A 19614-nucleotide genomic window follows, 5' to 3' on the forward strand; every position below is an offset into this window, starting at 1 on the left:
TTGTCTTGCTGCTGCTGAACATAAATCTCAAAACTCAAATCACTCTCAAAGAGATGAACACAAAAACCAGGCTGGACTAAAATGAGAATAACCTTAAAATTCCTGTTTAAGAGCTGATTTTTCTGAGTTTGCCTCAGTCATAAAGGATATTGTGTGGTTGAGTCCTTTGCTCCTCATTTTATGCATCTTTGCTCCCAAATCCACCGAGCCCCAATATCAATGAGTGCCTGCAGGTTTATCCCAAAAACCTCCCTCCAGACCCAGGCTTTGCCAGATCTCAGCAGGAACATTCTATTTGGTGCCTGTTTCCAATTTGCAAAGATTCTGCTTTCAAAAAAAAATCAGATTTAAAAAGGGGGCAGAACCTGACGTGGCCCTACACAAACAGAGCACTGCCATCCTTTCAGTGCTTGTTGGAAACACAACCACAAATGTCCCCTTGAGCAGTGGAGCAGCAAAAAGGGACAAGGCAATGTCCCCAAGGGCAGCAGGAGAGCAGCAGAGGTGCTGGGCTGGTGAGCACAGCCCAGAGCCTCCAGAGCTGCTCCAGCTGCTCAGCCACTTTCCTCCCCTCATTGTCCCAGCCTGGAACCCTCCAAGGGAGCTCATTCCAAGGCGATTCAGTCCCAGGTAAGCTGCTCCAATTGTACTGAATTCATTGCTGTCCATTTATGCCTTAGCATTGGAATTTGTCTCTGAGCTGGGTAATCCTGGTGTATGGAAAGATGAGCCAGAAGGAAACCCTGAAAACTCAACTTTAGCACAGTATTACTATAAAATATGTGTAATGCAGACAAATCCATGTGAAATACGTAGACAAAAATTGGTTTTTATTTTCTAGCATGAAATTAGCAGCTTGGTTTAAATAATTGAAAAAGCACAGTTTATTCTTATAGCCTGGGAGTCAAGCTTGACCCTCGGCAGTGAGAATTTCCCAGATAAAGTCAATTTTTACCTTAAAGAATCAGAAGTGGAGGGTGCAAGAGGATTTGGTTTTGTCAGGGACAGCCTTTTTTGCATGTCTCAGCCTTTGGAGAAGGATGGGGGATGCTGGGCAGGGTTTAACCCTCCCCAGGTCGCTCTGATCACTTTTATCAGCAGTGGCCGTGTCTCGCTGGCATGTGGGGACATCTGCTGCTGACTTGGAGCTGCTGCTCCAAGCACTGGGAATAACATTCCTGTGCAGAGTGGGGCTCTGGGATTCATCTTTGTTACCTACAAGTCAAGCCCCTTGCAGCTTTTTCCAGAGATTCTCCATTTCCGTGCCTAGATCTGTATAAAGGGGAAAAACTAAGGATTTTTCTGGTGCCTTCCACTGTTCGTGGAACTTGGTGGAATTCCAACTTTGTGCCTGGAAAATTCTCTCTGCACTGAGTTATTGTCCAGACAGAATATCCCAGTTGGGATATTGTCAGATCCCAACTGCATCTCCAGGGCTGGCTTTGCCTCAGTTTTTATGGAAGCCAGGATCTTCCTCCCTGCTCACAGCAGCAAACCTGGGACTGTGAAGAGCTTGGGTGGAATTGCCATCCTTGGGCAAGCTGGAATAATGATCCCTTGGCATTATTTGTGGAGGCTGGGAAGGGCCCCCTCTGACTCTGCACCCCACAAATTTTGTGTTCTAGAAGGAAGAAGTGGACGAGAACGGCGAGGCCAACATGGAAGGGGCTCTGATAGCCCGGGACAAGGTCGGGGTGCAGGATTTTGTCCTTCTGGATTCCCACACCAGCGAGGCTGCTTTCCTCAACAACCTTCGGAAACGCTACCAGGAAAACCTCATCTATGTAAGTGCTGCTGCTGCTGTGGGTGTGTGGCTGCTGGAATGTCCCTGAGGTGGCCCCGTGGCTGCTGGAATGTCCCTGAAGTGGCCTTGCTGGTCAGGTGCAGGAGGAAGAGCTGAGTATCCTCTGTGTATCTAACAAGGTGTTGGTAGTGCCCAGCAGAGCGATCCCCCAGGACTAATTTATCTACTTTAACTCGTAAAAAATAAATCTCAGCTTGCTCTGAGTAGCTTTGCAAAGCCTTAAAGGATGTACAGTAAATAGGGAGGGAATGGGAAAAGCAATATTGTGATTGTTGGAAGGCAGGTAAAGGTTTGTCTGGGAAGAGCTTAGGATTTTATTTTGTGTTAACTTTAGCAGGAAAAGGGTCCTGGAAGCACCAAGAGATCCCAAATCCCTGCATTTAAATTGTCATGCTCTGAGCTTGCTCTCATGGTTCAGCTTTATTCATACCCAGGAGGATTTTTGAAGAAGTTTGGTATTGGTTTGGGAAGAGTTCTGGTTGGTTGGTTTGGTTCTCTCCTAATAAGCTCTGTACCAATTTTGGTACAGATAATGTCCTGATAAATACTCGGCTCCTCCTTTGGGATTTTGGGGTGGAGCAGGTGTCCCTTGGCTTTTCCTTTGGGATTTTGGGGTGGAGCAGGTGTCCCTTGGCTCTTCCTTTGGGATTTTGGGGTGGAGCAGGTGTCCCACCAGGCTCTCTCTCCCTGCAGACCTACATTGGTTCTCTCCTCGTGTCTGTGAACCCCTACCAGGAGCTGGACATTTACACAGTGACTCAGATGAAGCTTTACCGGGGTGTGAACTTCTTTGAGCTGCCCCCACACCTGTGAGTGTTCCCATGGGATCTCTCTGGGTATTCCTAATTTGGGATTTCCCTGCAATGCTCTGCTGGCACCACGGGGGTGTCCACAATCACTAGGCCTGGTTTTTACTGTCAGGCTTTGAGTCAGGCTCAGGTTTTGAGCCCAGTGGGTGTCCCTGGCCATGGCAGGGGGTTGGAATGAGATGATCTCTACAGTCCCACCCCACCCATTTCAGGATTCCATTACCCTGTCCGATACTTGTAACATTAAACCAGGAGTCAAAACTCCTGGAAATCCTTTGCCATTCCTCCTCCTGTGCCATTCCTAATGGATATTTCCCCTCTGAATTCCTCCTGTGCCCATCCCAGCTATGCCATAGCTGACAACGCCTACAGGGTGATGTGCAGTGAGTACAACAACCACTTCATCCTCATCTCTGGGGAGAGTGGGGCTGGCAAGACAGAGGCATCCAAGAAGATTTTGCAGTACTATGCAGTCACCTGTCCCACCACGGAGCAGCTCCAGACTGTCCGGGACCGGCTCCTGCTCTCCAACCCTGTCCTCGAGGTGAGAAGACAAAGGAAAACCCAAAATTCAGAGGAGGGTTGGAGTTGGTGGCCTCACTGCTCAAGGATTCCCTGCAAACCTGCAGCCCTGAGCAAGAATGGCCAATATTGGCACAGCCTCTGAAAGAATATTTGAGATTTAATATCATTTAATCAAATCGATTAATCAAAAATTTAAATTAGAGGGTTCAAGTTGAGGATGGCTGAAAGAAATACAAGGAAATACAAGGAAATACAAGAAAACTGCAGCATGCAGTTCCTTGGGGCCTCAGTTATGGGTTAGATAAGAAAAATCAGTAATTGGTTTAGCTGAATTCCACTTTAAAGCTATGGAGATGCATTCATTTGTTTCTTTAATCCCACTAAATTCAGTGGCACTTGGCTGAAGCAGCAAATCTTGGTTACTAGAACTGGGTGTGAGGTTCCCAGTGAGGTGAGAAGTGACTTTCCCTCTCTGTTTGCCCCCAGGCTTTTGGGAATGCAAAAACCCTGCGCAACGACAACTCCAGCAGATTTGGGAAGTACATGGACATCCAGTTTGATTTTAAGGTGAGCACAAACTCGGTGGAGTGCTGGGAAAAGGAGCTGCATCTGAGAATCCTCCTGGATGCTGAGCAGGCAGCCCAGGATTTATTAATTCTTACCCTTCACCTTCCTGACCCTGTTTTTACAGACCTTGCATTTTGCAGGTGAGATCACTGGTTATCCATCCTGGAATTGCTGGCAGTCCTGGCAGTGCTCCATGGAAAGCTGATAGAGAGTTTTAAAGCTTAAGTTACTTCTATAGGACAGCAAATCCTTGTGCTGTTGCTGGACACTCTTAAACAAAAGGTGGCAGATAAATGACAGCAGAATTTGGATTTTCCTGAGCCTGTTCCTCATTCCTGGGAATAAAGAAACAGCAATCACAGGGATTAATTGGTATTTTTGGTGTTGATCTGCCTGCTTTTCTCTGCCAGGGAGCTCCAGTGGGAGGGCACATCCTCAGCTACCTGATTGAGAAATCTCGAGTTGTCCACCAGAACCATGGAGAGAGGAATTTTCATATTTTCTACCAGCTGCTGGAGGGGGGAGACAAGGATCTGCTCTGCTGGCTCGGGCTGGAGCGTAACCCCCAGAAATACACATACCTCATCCAGGTCAGTGGGAGCCTGGACTGCTCCAGCAGGAATTGTGGGGATGGAAAATGCAGCTTAGGCACAAGATATTCTTCCCCTAAAAATAAAGGATGGCTGGAAGATCAAGCTCTGCACAGCTTCAGCCAATTTACAGTGACGCTCTCCACGCTCAGGGGTTTGATTTGTTTGGGGTTTCCAGAATAAATGGAAAGATTTGATCAAAGGAGCCATGCTCAGGGTTAATAACAGTGAAAAAACTCACTGAGGGAACTGGAAATGAAAGCAGTGTGCCCAGAAGTATCTGTGTTTGCTGATAATAGAAGTTCTTTACCAATTAATTGTATTAATTCATCTTTCTTTTACTGCCTAGGGTCGATGTGCCAAAGTGTTTTCTATCAATGACAAGAATGACTGGAAAATAGTCCGGAAAGCTTTTTCCATCATTGACTTCACTGAAAAAGATATCGAGGTACTGCTTGTGAAAAGGGACTGAGCAAGGGGATTTCAGAGAGGAGAGCTCTTTTCCTGAAGTGATGGAAGCAGCCATGCCTGGCAGAGGGGTGAAGGGTGGGATAGGACACACTTTGGGTGGTCAGGACCTGGAAAGAAACATGGAGAGGGACTTTGGACAAGGGCCTGGAGAGGCAGGACAAAGAATGGCTTCCCACTGCCAGAGAGTAGGTGTGGATTAAATATGGGGAAAAATTTGGTCTCAGGTTGCCCAGAGAAGCTGTAGCTGCATCCTTGGAAGTGTCCAAAGATGGATGGGGTTTGGAGCAGCCTGGGATAGTGGAAGGTGTCCCTGCCCTGGTAGGGAGTAGAATTAAATGATCCCTAAGTTCCTTTCCACCCCAAACCACTCTGGGATTCCATTTGTGGGATCGAGGGAGTGGGGGGTGAAGGGCACAATGCCAATCCTGAATTCTCTGGTTCACCTCCTTCAGCCCAGCCAGAATTCTGGTAATTAATGATAGGAAAGATGAGCAGCACCCACAGGGTTGTGGGAACCCGTGTTCTGATGGAATATCTCCCTCTATCAGCATCTCTTTGGAGTCGTTGCCAGTGTCCTGCACCTTGGGAACATCCAGTTTGAAGAGGACAGCAATGGCCACGCCATCATCCGTGATGGGTCCCAGATCAAGTGGATTTCCAAGGTGCCTCTGCCCAGATGGGATCAGAATTCCCAGTGCTAGGAGGAAAACCTTAACCTTGCTGTGATTTTTCTTATTGGTACAAAATATTCATTCCCGAAAGCACAAAAAATTCCTAGCTCAACCATCTTGAGTTTTCTCCCTGAAATTTCCTTATTTCCTGTGGCTCCAAGATGAGGGTGGCTGGGGAGGGGCTGGGGGTTCTGTCCTGCTGGTCACACTGTGCTGCTCATTTAAACAGGGACCTGTGCCCGTGCTCTGAGTGCAGATATTTCTCTCCCTGCAGCTCCTGGGTGCTCACCTGTCCATCCTGCAGGAAGCTCTCACCCACAGGAAGATTGAAGCCAGATCTGAGGAGGTACTGGGAAGTTCTGTGTAGTCCCAGATTAATCTGGGAGACCCCCAGCTAGGGGGTGGGTGAGGTTCTGAGTGTAAACCAGATCCCTCTGTTTGTCCCTCTCCTTCTCCACATCCCTTTTTTCCCGCCTGAGATGTTAAACTAAAATATATTGGAGTTTTATTGCTGAACAAGGCAGGAGCTGTTAAAAAGCTGGAACAGGGACTTGTATTTCAGCCAAACAATTTCCCCTTGCCCAGTCCACAGTGCTTCTTGGGAAACTGGGCTGCACAGAGAAAAAACTTTGGTAAAAACAGCTCTTTGAACATTTTATATTTTTATTTTAATAATATAGAAGTAAAATGCAGTGAGAATAATTTCCCACCTCATCTAAATTAATACTCATCAAAATGTAGTGCCTCAAACCTGCTGGCAGGTGGGGATACACCAGACTGAAGAAACACTGATGGAAAATAAAGCTGTAGGGAGAATCAGGGAATTCCTGAGCAGTTTGGGTTGGGAAGGACCTTAAGGATGATCCCATTGTAACCCCCTGCAGGAATAGCTGCAGCCCAGGGGTGGCTGTGCTGTGCTGTAGGACAATGTGGCTCCTTCTCCAAGCCACAGATGTGAGCTGGCTGTGCAGAAGTTTGCTCTGCTCCCCCGTGGTGTTCATCCTCTCTGGGATATCTTTATTTCCAGGTGCTCAGCCCACTGAATGTGGATCTGGCATTCTATGCCCGGGACGCCGTAGCAAAAGCGATTTATGGGAGGACTTTCACTTGGCTCGTCAACAAAATCAATGGCTCTCTTGCCAACAAGGTTGGTTTTTTGTCTGGGGTCCTGAATGCTCCGAAAATGCTGAGCAATTTCTCCAGAGAAGCCCCAAAACCCTCATCACCAAACATCTGGGATGTTGGATAATTGCTGCTGGGACATGCCCCATCCCCAAGCTGTTAAAGTTTAGTTATTCTCTGTTAAAGAGTTTTAGCAGTTCATCACCTGCTTTAAAGTGGCTTCTCCACCGACAAAGAGAAAGTTTGAAATTCAGGTGAAAGCAGCCACCTGCAGGGAAGGAGCAATGGCAGAGCAGGGGTGTTTTTGACAGGATTCAACTCAGAAAACAGTTATTGGCCTGCTGGATATTTATGGCTTTGAAGTGCTGGACACCAACAGGTATGGGCTGTTCCTGGGATTTGGGGTGACCTGTGGGTACAGGACATTCCTGCATGATTTTTTTGAGTGTGCTCTCAGCCCAGCAGGGCACTAAACAGGGCACTAAAACCTGGGTGCAGGGGTTTGCTGGATCCCCAGGAAAAGCTTTACCTTGGGCTGCAAATCTGGTTTGGGCTGTGGGGCAACAGAGTGGGAGCAAGGGGTGGGTTTGGTCCATGTGAAAATGGGGAATTTTCTCCCTGTGGAAAGGGGGGTTTGGTCTCTGTGGGAATGGGTGGTTCAGTCCGTGGAGGAGGAAGCAAAGCTGCCCCTGGAACACATCAAACTTGCTGCTCATTTAACCTCCCTGAAGCTTTGAGCAGTTCTGCATTAATTACTGCAACGAGAAGCTGCAGCAGCTGCTGATTGAGATGACCCTGAAAGCAGAGCAGGAGGAGTATGAACTGGAAGGCATTGAGGTAAATTACATTTCCCCCTCCCTTTTCCCTTTGAACTGCCATTACACTGAATGCTTTTGATCACCAATGTGAAAGTCATCCTGCTTTTTTTACTTTGTTATTGTTCCCACGGGAAGTGTAGGATTTGCAGGGGTCTCTTTCTGTAACCCTTTTGAAGTGCAATTTAGCCCAGACTTAATTGACATCATTTAAGGAAGAAGTAGGACCTTCCCCAAAACTCAGATGCTCAGCAGTGACAGTGTCCCTGGAGGGTGGGGGATTCCAACAGTGTAAAACAGGGAGGATGGAGAGGATTTATGTGGAGAACAGGAGGATGGTGTGGGCTGCTGGAAGCAGGAGAACTCTGGAGTGGATCATGGATCACTGTGCTGTCACATTTTCCTTTAATTCATCCTAATTCACACCACTCATTTCAGTGGGATCTGAGGCTGTATCTTATTTAAGTTCTCAAGAACTTTAAAAATTGCAAAGAAAAGGTCTTGATCTAAAACTCTTCTTCCTTTTTCCCTTTCCCAGTGGGAACCAATCCCGTATTTTAACAACAAAATCATCTGTGACTTGGTTGAGCAGAAGCACAAAGGAATAATCTCCATCCTGGTAAGAGCAGCGTTTGTACTAAATTAAAATGCAGGCCTGTGCCTTGCTCTAATGGTTCTTAATCACATTTTTCCCTCTAATTATGGGATGGGTCTGTATTATCCAGAACATAAACGCAGATTCCTGTAACAAACGCCCAGAGGGCGAGGCAGAGGATCTGGTTTGGGGAGAGTTAAAAGCAGGGGGATGTTCTGCTTCCCCTGCAATGGAGCTTTGGGTTTGTGGGACAAAGTTCTCTTAAATGTTGTTGAGGGGGGGAATATGAGCTGAGAGCAGCTGTGATCCAGTGCCTGCTGTTCCAGGATGAGGAATGTTTACGGCCTGGGGAAGCGACTGATTTGAGCTTCTTGGAAAAGCTGGAAGAGAAAGTAGGAGATCATGCCCACTTCGTGACGTATGCATTTACCCTCTGTATCCTATCCCACACCTTCCCATCCCAAACCCATGGCAGGGCTGGGGAGGGAACAATCTCTGCCTTGTCCCAGAGGGAATCATCATCCAGTGTCTGATGTTGGAAAACCCCACTGGTGGCTGTGGGGTTCTGGGAGGTGTGAGCAGGGCTCTGTCTCTTCGCTGCTCTGATGCTGAGCTCGGAGTGTCATTCCACACCAAAATTAGGGACTCCTAATTTTCGGCCCAGGATTTTACCCCTGGAAAATCGTAGCTTTGGCCACGGATGCCTCTGATTCCCCATGCACTCCAGGGAAAGCTGAAGCTGTTGTGACAAGGAGCCGAATGCCCGAGGCTGGGCGGGGGGGGGGGATATGTAAATATTTACACCCATCTTGTTCTGTGTGAGCTTGGAGTACGAAGAGGAGGGAAAATGCTCGTGCTCCTCTCCCCCACATGAGTGGCATTTTGGTTCATACTCCATTTGGAGGGGTTTTGGATCCCATTGTGGTGGCAGCTGAGCGCGTTGGCGCCGGGCTGTGCTGGCACTTGCCTGCAGAAGCTGCTGAAGGGCTGTGACAAGTCATCAATTGAGAGTCACAGTGCTGAGCTGTCACTGTTCCTGCAGCTCTGAACTCCACCACAGCCAAGTGGAAAATTTGCAGCCAACTTCCTTGTCACCACAATGTGCCTTACTGCTGTTCTGCCTGATTAAAAGCTTTAAATAGAAGTGCTGGAGCTACTTCCACGGGATCTGCTCTTGGAAGGAGCTTTGATACATGAACGTGCTGTTGTGACACTCAGCTCTGCTGTTTGTGACTGCTTACAAAGCTGAAACTTCAACTGTGAAGTTGCTCTTTTTTTCTTGTTTGGTTCTTTTTTTTTTTTTCCCTCCAGGAATCCTTGCTTTCTAAAATATTCCTGCTATTCTCGAACATTTGGATTCCTCCTTTGTATTTGAGTTCTTGCTCTAGGGCAAAGTGTCTGAAATCCTTTCCCCCCCATGTTTGCTTTGGGGTTGAGGGAGTTGGTGTATTTCTTCCCCACATAAGCAGTATAAATATATTTAAATGGATGCTATGGGAAGAAATCTTAATATTTCTGGGATGGGTGATCACTTCCCAATGGCAATGAGGAGATCCCAGGTGTCCTGAGGAGTTCATGGGAGCTGCCAGCAGGGAGAGATGATGGTTTGATCAGGGGCCATAACTCCACGGTCAGAACCACATCAATAGGATCAAACACCACATTTCCAGCTGTTCCCCAGCTGTGGCTCTCCCCAAGCTGAGGGAATCTCTTTGCTGCTCTTTCTCCTGGTGTTTTGTTGGATTTTCCCCTGGCAGGCGCAAGCTGGCGGATCAGAAAACACGGAAATCCATCGACTGGGTGGATTTCCGCCTCCTCCACTACGCAGGAGAGGTCACCTACTGTGCCGTGGGTGAGTGACAATGGCCAGGCTGGGCCTCCTGAGCTCCTAAACTGCTCTGGCTGATGATGACTTGATGGGAAGAGGAATTACAAAATACCTGCTCTGTGCAGGCACTGACCTGGAAGTCTTAAATGTGGCTGCAGTGAGAATTTTGAGGATGTGAATGTTCCTATTTTCTGTATTATTTTCTTTTAATTCAATTTTTTTTTCAGGATTTCTGGAGAAGAATAATGATCTACTGTACAGAAACCTGAAGGAGGTAAGCACGAAAAAGGGATGCTGTTCTTTTACATCACCTGCTTGGTGCAGAAGATTTATTTACTCTCTGTAGCAAACAAAAACATCCTTTTCTCTTTAGCACTGATCTTTAGGCACCTCTCTGCATGTGCTGCTCCCAGGAGGAGTAGAAGGGTTGCTCAATAGGAAACTTTTATCTCCTCCTGTTTCAGGTGCTGTGCAACTCCAAGAACAGCATCATCAGGGATTGTTTCCTCCTGTCAGAGCTGGACAACAGGAGGAGACCAGAGACTGTGAGCTCTGTCTTTAGTCTTTATTCTGAATATCAACTCAGCTCCTCAGGCCTTGGTTAAATCACTGATCCCTTCCTCAGTCCTGGTGGCCATAAACTAAAACACAACAAGTTCTGCCTCAGCCTGAGGAAGAGCTTTCCATGGAGGGTGGCAGAGCCCTGGGACAGCTGCTCAGGGAGGGCCTGGAGTCATTCCAAATCCACCTGGACACATTCCTGTGTCACCTGCTTTGGGTCACCCTGCCTTGGTTGGGGGTTGGACTGGGTGATCTCAGAGGGCCCTTCCCACCCTATAAATTGTGGGATTTTGGGGTTCCTGCACTGTTTGGATGTTTTTGCTACCATCCACACCTGGCAGAGCAGCAGTGGTGCTGCTGAGACAGCAGCCAGCAGAGTGACATCCCAGAACACATTCCCCAAGGAGCAGGGAGCTCTGAGAGCTGCCTGCTGTGTCCAGGGCTCAAATGCTCCAGCTCAGCACTGACACAACTGACCACGCTCCAAAAAACTCCAGGCTACCAATGCACCATCAGCTTTTGCTTCCAGGCTTAAGCTGGATGCAGGGAGTTGATTTCACTTCCTGCAGGGAAGAGTTCCAGAGCTCAGGAACTCCTTTTGATGCTGTCTTAGGTTGCAACCCAGTTCAAGAACAGTCTGACGAGTCTGATCGAAATCCTGATGTCCAAGGAGCCCTCGTACATCCGCTGCATCAAACCCAATGAGAACAAGGAGCCTGGTGAGGCTGGGGCTGAAGGCTCTGCTGAGTCCAAGGAATGGACAGAGGGATTTGTTTGGAGCAGGGTGCAGTGTGTATAGGTTGTGAGCACATGGTTGTGTTTGTATAGAAACAGCTTGGTCAAGTCGGCAGCAAATTTGTCCTCGTGGGTAATTTGGGGATTTGGTTCCTTCCCGATTTCCCCCAACACATGGGCACTTTGTGGGTGAGCTTTTCCAGACAGAGCTGAGCAGTGAAGGTGTGCTCTTGCTCCAGGGAAGTTTGACGATTTCCTGATCCGACACCAGGTGAAGTACCTGGGGCTGATGGAGCACCTGCGGGTCAGACGGGCCGGCTTCGCGTACCGGCGCAAGTACGAGCTCTTCCTGCAAAGGTGAGGGAGCTGCTTCCCCTGGCCAGGTAAACCTGCCTCTGCCCAGGTAATCCTGCCCTCCTGAGGGCTGCAGAGCAAGCAAAACTCGAGTCCCAGTGGTGGGAGTTGTCAGCAGAACCCCTCCTGCTTCAAAAATACCCTTTGCCTGTTGTCTGCGTCATTTTGATCTGCGCTGGCATCTTCTGCCTTGAGTAAAGCAGGAGGAATTTGAGGGATCTTGTTTCAGGAAGGGGTTCCTCAAACTTCGGGTTGTTTGCACTGATGTCCTGCTGATCTTTCAGGTACAAATGTCTCTGTCCAGCTACCTGGCCACACTGGCATGGGCCAGCAGTAGAGGGTGTGGAGAGACTCATCAAACACATTGGTTACAAGCCTGAGGAATACAAATTAGGAAGGTAAATTCCTTGCTCTGGCTGCTCAGTGTTTGCTGTCCTGGATCCTCTATCCTGTCTGTGACAAGAGCAAGGAGAGAGATAAAACCCTCAGATGCACGAATTTCCTCATTCTTTCTGCCTTTTTCCATGGGATCTTGAATCCAACCTCATTTCTTCCATCTCTGGCTTAGGGCTCCAGCTTCTCTTGCTTCCCTGGTCAGCCAGCTCAGGCTTGGGTGGCATTCCAGCTGTTTGGGCGTCTCTGAACGTGCTCAGGGCAGCTGGAAGGATGGCTCATCATGGATTTTGATCTCTTTTTCAGAACCAAAATATTCATCCGTTTCCCAAAGACCTTGTTTGCCACAGAAGATGCCTTTGAGTACAGAAAGCACCTGCTGAGTAAGGTTCCAGTTCCCTTGTTCCTGGCTCTGGGATGGATGGGGCTTGGAGCCATCCTGGGATGGTGGAAAGTGTCCCAGCCCATGGCAGGGAGTGGAATGGGATGGGCTTTAAGGTTTCTCCCAGTCCTGGTGTGCATAGCTCTCAGAATCCAAGGAAAACTCAGTGAAGGTGCTCCAGGCTGGGGGGAAATCCCTGCTTGAGTCATGGATGTGTGGTACTCTGCCCATGCCCAGATGCACCAAGTGCCTTTCCCTTGGGATTGGCATCTCTGCTGTCTCATCCTGCTCCTGGAAAAGCAGAACTGAAGGGCCTGGTACCTACAGGGGCTGCTTCTGGTCCCGTTGGTGCTGTGGCCCCCCTGTCCCCTGTGCCATGGAGTGCAGGAACTCTGCTCCCCACTGCCCTGACCCTGCAGGTGCCAGTGGGGTCTCTGCTTTCTTCCCAGTTTCAAGACTCCAGGCCAAATATAAAGGATTCCTCGGGAAAAGAGCGTACCAGAAGAAGAGGAAAGCAGGTACAGGAGCTGGATTTGGGGCATTCTCTTAGGGTTGGGTTTTCCACAGGAGCTGGAGCCTTGGGAGGTCCCAAATCCGTGGTACTGTGGGCAGCATTTGGGGTTGTTGGAGTCAGAGGAGGAGGCAGCTGCACTCAGCATTCCCAGAGCATTTACAGAGGTTCCTTTGGTTCTGTTTGGATCCTCACACCACGAGCTGCTCTTTGCCTCAGCAGCACCTTCTGTCACACACAGGGGACATTCTGGGGTACCTGGAGGTTGATCCTCAGCTGTTGGGGGAAAAAAAAGTCTCTCTTTTCACAGCAGGCTGATATAAAGTGCAGGCTCAAAGCAGCTTTTTGGGCTGTGAGCAAGGACAAGCCTGGCCTTGATGCTGAGCCCAGCAGTGCAGGTGGAACTGCATCCACCACAGAGAATAAAAAATTCCAAACTTGCTGTCCCCACCAGCTGATTTTTAGAGCTGCAAAAGAACCAGTTTTAACTTCTGCTGGGTGATTTGAAGGCCCAAGCCCAGGACTGTTTCTCTCTTGCAGCAATCAAGCTGGAGGCCTGCTGGAGAGGAGCCCTGGCACGGAGGGCAGCCAAGAAGAGGACGTGGGCAGTGCAAACCATCAGGAAGTAACTGCCCCAACCATGTTTCCCAAACACAGAATCCCACAATGGTTTGGGTTGGAAGGGATCTTAAAGCCCATCCAGTCCCATCCCCTGCCAAAGGGACACCTTCCACTATCCCAAGGTGCTCCAAGCCCTGTCCAGCCTGGCCTTGGACACTTCCAGGGATCCAGGGGCAGCCACAGCTTCTCTGGGCACCCTGTGCCAGGGGCTCACCACCCTCACAGGGATGAATCTCCTCCTAATTTTTCTCTTTCCCTTCATCTCCCCTCTCCACTTCTCTAAACCCCACTCCTGAAGTAGAGCTGATTCCTTCTGAATTCCAAGGTGCTGTGGTTTGGCCAATAGAACTTGGTAAAACCTGATAATATTTAGAATATTCTAAAGCTTGAGATTTCCATGGCTGACCCTCAGTGCACCTGAGCTAACACCAGTGATCCTCAGCCTGTTGTGTTCATCTGTCCCTCCCCTCTTTTCCGTGGATTTCTGGAGGTCATGGGATATTTTCTGTAGGTTCATAAATGGTTTCATCAATCGGAAGAAACCCCTTTGCCCGGAGAACAGGGACTTTGTGAGGCTTTCACAGTACCACTACCTGATGAAACTCCGAGATCACCTCCCAAAAAATGTCTTGGACCAGAGCTGGCTCCAGCCTCCCTCCATCCTGGAAGAGGTGAGGGTTTCTGGAGGTTTGGGGAGAGGTGGTCCCTGTTTGGTGGCCATGTGTGTGCATGTTCTGGGTGGGAGAAAATGATCTGCTGCTGGCTCATCCTCTGTTCAGAGCCTTTGGAAAACCCCAGGATCTGCTGTGTTTGGGTGGGAATAGGAGGAATAGCACAGTGGTTGGTTTTTCCAAGAGAAATGAGGAAGCTCCCTGTTGGTTTAAGCAATTGACAGAAAAGTGAACTCACGAGCCCTAATAAAGGCAAAATTAATCCCAGAGGGTTTTAGGCTCATGGCACAGACAGAGCTGTTTGTACAACTTCCCTACTTTATTTTTTCCTGTTTTTTTGTTGGTTTGTTTTTTTTTTTTTAATGCAGACATCTGAGATGCTCAGGAAAATCTGCATGAGGAACCTGGTGAGGAAATACTGCCGAGGGCTCACTGCTGAGAGGAAAGGGCAGGTAACCAACCCCTGGAATGTAAATGTGGGACACAGGCAGCACCTTCTGATCCTGCTGCTCCAATCAGTCCCTCATCATAGGAGAGCAAACTCCTGGAGCCAGGGATTTCCTCCAGTGTCCCTCGTAATGGACAGAGCAGACACATGGAGCTTAATTTATGGCATGAAATTTGCTCTCCATATAAATGGAAAAGATCCATAAACACCAAAAATCTGTAGGACTTTCCCTGCTGCCCCTTCATTTGGTGAAACACCAGAATAGCCCAAAGCTGCCAGAAGTAAAGCAGAAAAATTCCATGATTCCACGAATCGGGTGGGAGGTGCAAGAGCAGAAGGATGCTGTGGAGTAGCAGTGTTTGCACTGGCCCTGCTGATGTTCCCAGTGGAGGAATTCTGAGGGTAAAGGCTGCTCCTTGTCCCATCAGCTGCAGCAGAAGGTGGTGACCAGTGCTGTTTTCAGTGGCAAGAAGGAGGGGTACCTGGAGAGCCTCAGCCAGCCCTTCCTGGACACCCGCCTGAGTGAGTTCAGCAAACCCCTGGAGGTCTCAGCCCCGTGCTCCTGGCTCTGTAAATTCCTGCTTGACCAAACAAGACTATTTTCCAAGAGAAATTCCCTCCTGGCAGAGGCAGCATCACCTGCCATTGGAGCTGCTCCCTGTCACGTTGAATGCAGTGATGGATGTGCTGGGTTGTTCTCAGACTGGGGATACTGGGATCCCTCTGGGATAGAAAGCCACAAACCTGAGCAGAGTTCCCTGGGGGCTGGGATGGATCAGGCTCTGAACCAACAGCAGACTGAAGAACAGGCAGAAACTCCTGCTGTGAATTTACTTGTCAGGCAGGAAAAGTCACCAAAATGGGTTTGGGAGCAGCTGGAGGTGACCACCCTCAGTTTGGAAGGGAGCATTCCAAGGGGAAAAGGCTAATTGGGATGAGGACAGCTAAACCAGCTCTCTGGGGTTTGCTGGGGGTGGGGAGGGTCTGTCTGGGGCTCTGGCTCTGGCACCCACAGCCAGTTTCTCTTTCTGGTTTGCTCCTCAGAAGAGAACGACCTAAACCCCAAAGTGCTGCAGCTCATCCGTGGGGAGAACATCAAGGTAAGGGAAGGACAAAACTCTTGCAATTTCCTTTGCTGGAGTCCTGGAGCTGCTTGCTCACACAGGGGCTGATGAAGAACAGCAGAGTCAACCATTTCCTTGCTTTTAAATTGGAGACAGATCTCAAAATACACCTAATTAAAAGTTTTTTAAGATTCCTTTTAATGAAAGCCTCAAGAACATTCCTAGCCCTGTCCAGAGCTCCTGCTGGTTCTGGCATAGAGGGCACAGGGGCCTCATCATTCCCAGGATTCTGCCTCCCGAATTTCCCAGTGTAGAGAATCCAGATCCCTGTGAGCTGGGACCTGCAGCTCCGTGGGCAGAGCTGCTCTTTGCTGAGCTGCTTCCAGCCAGGAAAATCCAAACCCCTGGAGCAGGAGCTTGCAGGAGTGGAAATGCTGATTCCACCTCGTTGTTTTCAGTATGTGACCCCCGTGATAAAATATGACAGGAACGGGTTCAAGGCGCGGGAGAGGCTCCTGGTGCTGACCCAGAGCTCGGCCTACGTGGTGGAGATGGCCAAGATCAAACAGAAAATCGAGTATTCCACACTGAAAGGTACCAGTGGGAGTCATTGGCCAAGGCTGGGTGGGACAAGGAGCATCCTGGATTAGTGGAAGGTGTCCCTGCTCATGGAACAGGTGGAATTGGGTTATCCTTAATGTTCCTTGCAACCCAAACCATTCCATGATGTTTCTGTGAGTTGTTGTGGGGCTTCCTGTCCTGCCAGGCATCCTTTAGGAAGGTTGACATTCTGCAACTTTGTCTTGCAAAGATATTTGAGTGATCTGTCCCTCTTTTCCTGGGGGCTGGACAAAGCCTTGAAGGATGATTTTATGAGTAAGAGTTCCTTGAAATGATTCAATGCAGGATTCCATCACTTTCTACTAACAGAGGGGAGAAAAAATAACCCAAGCCTTTCCTACCCTGGTTTGTGGGTATTTTGTAATCCTGGATCTACAGTTCAGGGGTAGAGTGGATCCCCTCTCCTGTTACCAAATTCAAGGCACTAGGGAAAAGTTTGGGGCAAATAACTCGTGCAGGGGTTTAAATCACCACTGTTGGAATTGTGCTATGGACAACAGGGACATAAAGGGACCATCAGAAGATATTTTGAAAAAACAAATTAATTAATCAAAGTAGGAGCTTTGTGTGTTTTTCTCTAAGAATGGGAATATTCTACACTCTTGGGAAGGACAGAGCCCTCCTTCAGGAACGTGACTTCCCCTGTAACCATGTGGGGCTGGAGTTGCTTCTCCTGGGGGAAGGAGCTGAGGGTGGTGTGGAGCTGGGCTTGGTAGGTTTTCCTCTAATTTTGGGATTCTTTTGAAGGGATCTCTACCAGTAACCTGAGTGATGGGATCGTGGTCATTCATGTTCCTGAGGACAAGCAGCAGAAGGTAGGAAATTGGGATGGTGGTTAAAGTCATGGGGCTGATGCTTCCAATATCATCCCATAAACTCCTGGAATGACACAAATCCTGATGTTTATTCAGTGTATAATCAGCCAGGCTTTTACATTCTTGCTGTCAACATGAAAACTTCCACTTGGAATCCCAACCTGCCAGGGAGTGGTGGAGAATGAGAAGATTCCACCTGAGCCTCCTTTTTTCCAGGCTGAGCCCCCCAGCTCCCTCAGCCTCTCCTGGTGTGGCTGATTCTCCACACCCTTCACAGCTCCATCTCCCTTCTCTGGACAAATAATTTTTAAAAAATTTATTTTTTTACACCAAATGAATTCTAAATAATCCCTGGAGAGGATGTTTAAATTGGTCTCTTCTGCCTGGTAGTCACTGCTCTGGCATTCCAAAGGAGTTCCTCTGCACCATCACGTGCTGGGGTGATGCCAGGTGACTTTATCCCTCTTTTTTTGTTTCCAGGGAGATGTGATCCTGCAATGTGAGCACATCTTTGAGGTGGTGACCAAGCTCTGCATATTGGCCAACAAGCAAAGCCTCGTTAAAGTGGTGAAGGGAAGGTAAGGAAGGCTGGGTACCAGTGGGCAGGCTCAATTTTATGGGAAGACTTTTTAGGCCTGGATTAGGTCAAGACTGTTGACATCACCCCAGCAGACAGTGCCCAAAGCTGGACGGGTCTGGTGCAGCAGCATCTCTGTTTTTGTGACTTCCAGAGGCACAGGGAGATGAGATGGGATGCACTGAGAGAAAATGTATTAAAAATCATCCCAGCTTTTTTCCCAGGCTTTTCTCAGACTCATGAGTCCTTGTAGCTTGCTCTGCTCTGACACCTGTCTAAAGCAAACATTTCTAGGTGATTGTACTTTAAACCCACTTTTTTTCAGTTTTCTGATGTGACCTGGGTGTGAGGTCATGGCTTTAGTGGTTCCACAGGGGATCCCATTAGCCTCAGGAAAGCCAGCTGGGAAGCTGTGGGTCACCTCAGGACCAATTCTCCTCTCCCAGAAGGATTGAGGAGGCCCAAAATGTGATTCCTCCCAGTCCCAGGCCCGAACTCCTGGCAGGTGGAAGCAGTCCATGTGTCCAGGAATTGGAGCTGGCAGGTGAAACCTGCACTCCTGCTCCAGCTTTTCAGCCTGGCCTTTGCATTTCAGCTCTAATTAGATTTGATGTGCTCAGTGCTTTCCTCCAGGTCAGATCTGCTTAACTTCCAGTGCTTAATTGCACCAGGAACACTCAAAATCCTGGACTGGGCAGCCTTGTTCCATTCATCAACCCCTTGGGCTCGCTGGGATAATGCAATTGTTTAGGAAATTCACCTAAGCTGGAGGCTCTGATCTGCTCCTCTAACGAGATTTGCCCAGGGAACAGAACTAAAGGGGGTTTAGAGTGAAGCCTCTCGTGGGGAGAGCTCTCCAGGGGCATTCTGTGCTTCCAGCCTCCGGTTCCGCGTGGGCTCCGGCAAGGAGGGGACCATGGTGTTCACTGTGGGGCCAGAGCCCCAGGTCTTCAAGGACAAAACTGGACAGCTCACAGTGGTAAGGGCTCAGCTGCTTCCTCCTTTAAATCTCCACCTGCAGAGAGCACAGACCCCCCCCTTCTTGGGAGTCCAGGAAGGACTGAGTGACCCCCCCCCGCTCAGTGTCACCTGCACGAGCTCCAGGCATTGTGCAGGAATTGGCCCAGGGATGGGGCAGCAAGGCTGGTTCCTGGTGTGGGCACTTGGAGAACTTAGTCTGACCCAAATTCAATGTGCACCAGCAAAAATGAGGCCTCAGGAGATGTTTTCCACCTCTTGTTGCCTCCCTCAAGCAAGTTATGCCTGCAATGGGTTGGGGGATGGAGGGAAGGCACTTCTTGTCACCCAAGCAGGTCCTTTGAGGAGCTGACAGCTCCAAGGAAGAATTCCAGGTGGAGTTTTCCACCCTGCAGAGGAGATGGAGGGAATTGTCTCTATGTACCAATGGGCAAATAGAAACTCCAACCATCACCTCTCTTCCCAAATTTCTGATTTAATGGCTCCTTCCTCTTCTCCTCCCAGGTGTCAACCCCAAGAAAGTCTTGATGAGAACCAGTTCCTGTTCCCTTGGCTGGGAGCAGAAAGGAGCCTGCAGGATGAGACCAGCCCTCACATCTCCCCTGGAATCTCTGATGCCACAGGGCTGCTGTGATTTGAGAGTTTGTTTGCATCTTTTAGGCTCTTTTTTTTATAGCTTAAAACTATTCAACTCTAGCTAAATAAAATCCCTGATGTTGCTGTAAGGTTCCCAGAAGGAGACGCTCGTTACATGGTCACAGGGACATTTATCCCCAGAGTTCCAAGGTAAAATCTCCATCTCTGAGAGGTCAGGAGGGATTAGGACAGAAGCCAAAAAGGCTTCTCTAGCTGTACTTGGGAGTCACTACTCAGGAGCACTGCAAGAAGTGCACAGCAGTTAACCCTGGTCTAAAAACAACTTTTCTCAAGGCAGACTGACCAGAGAATCCCAACAGCCGGGGCCTCTCCCACAGGGAGGGCTGGGAGGTCAAACTGACATTAATTAGGATGGAGATCTGATATTTCATCCCAAAAGTTCCTCCAGCCACACAGCCCATGAGAACATCGAGCTCCAAGCAAGTAATA

At 48.9% G+C, this 19614-nt stretch overlaps 1 protein-coding gene across 1 annotated transcript; it reads left to right on the forward strand.

Annotated features, from left to right (window-relative positions):
• Positions 1 to 1631: 1631 nt before the first annotated feature.
• Positions 1632 to 19592, forward strand: MYO1H (myosin IH). The gene is made up of 31 exons (XM_014874854.2): positions 1632 to 1784; positions 2498 to 2613; positions 2959 to 3157; positions 3625 to 3705; positions 4116 to 4295; positions 4645 to 4743; positions 5315 to 5428; positions 5712 to 5783; positions 6465 to 6584; positions 6871 to 6938; positions 7291 to 7396; positions 7913 to 7993; positions 8296 to 8387; positions 9727 to 9821; positions 10025 to 10071; positions 10262 to 10342; positions 10972 to 11077; positions 11333 to 11450; positions 11732 to 11845; positions 12147 to 12223; positions 12672 to 12740; positions 13274 to 13358; positions 13866 to 14025; positions 14394 to 14477; positions 14902 to 14995; positions 15518 to 15573; positions 15996 to 16131; positions 16906 to 16973; positions 17454 to 17551; positions 18430 to 18529; positions 19033 to 19592. Exons 1-31 carry the CDS (start codon positions 1659 to 1661, stop codon positions 19054 to 19056), a joined length of 3066 nt encoding a protein of 1021 aa, XP_014730340.2. The 5' UTR covers positions 1632 to 1658; the 3' UTR covers positions 19057 to 19592.
• The last annotated feature ends 22 nt before the right edge of the window (positions 19593 to 19614 follow it).

This window comes from Sturnus vulgaris, chromosome 19, assembly GCF_052056855.1.
Source record: "Sturnus vulgaris isolate bStuVul1 chromosome 19, bStuVul1.hap1, whole genome shotgun sequence".
NCBI classification, from domain to species: Eukaryota; Metazoa; Chordata; class Aves; order Passeriformes; family Sturnidae; genus Sturnus; species Sturnus vulgaris.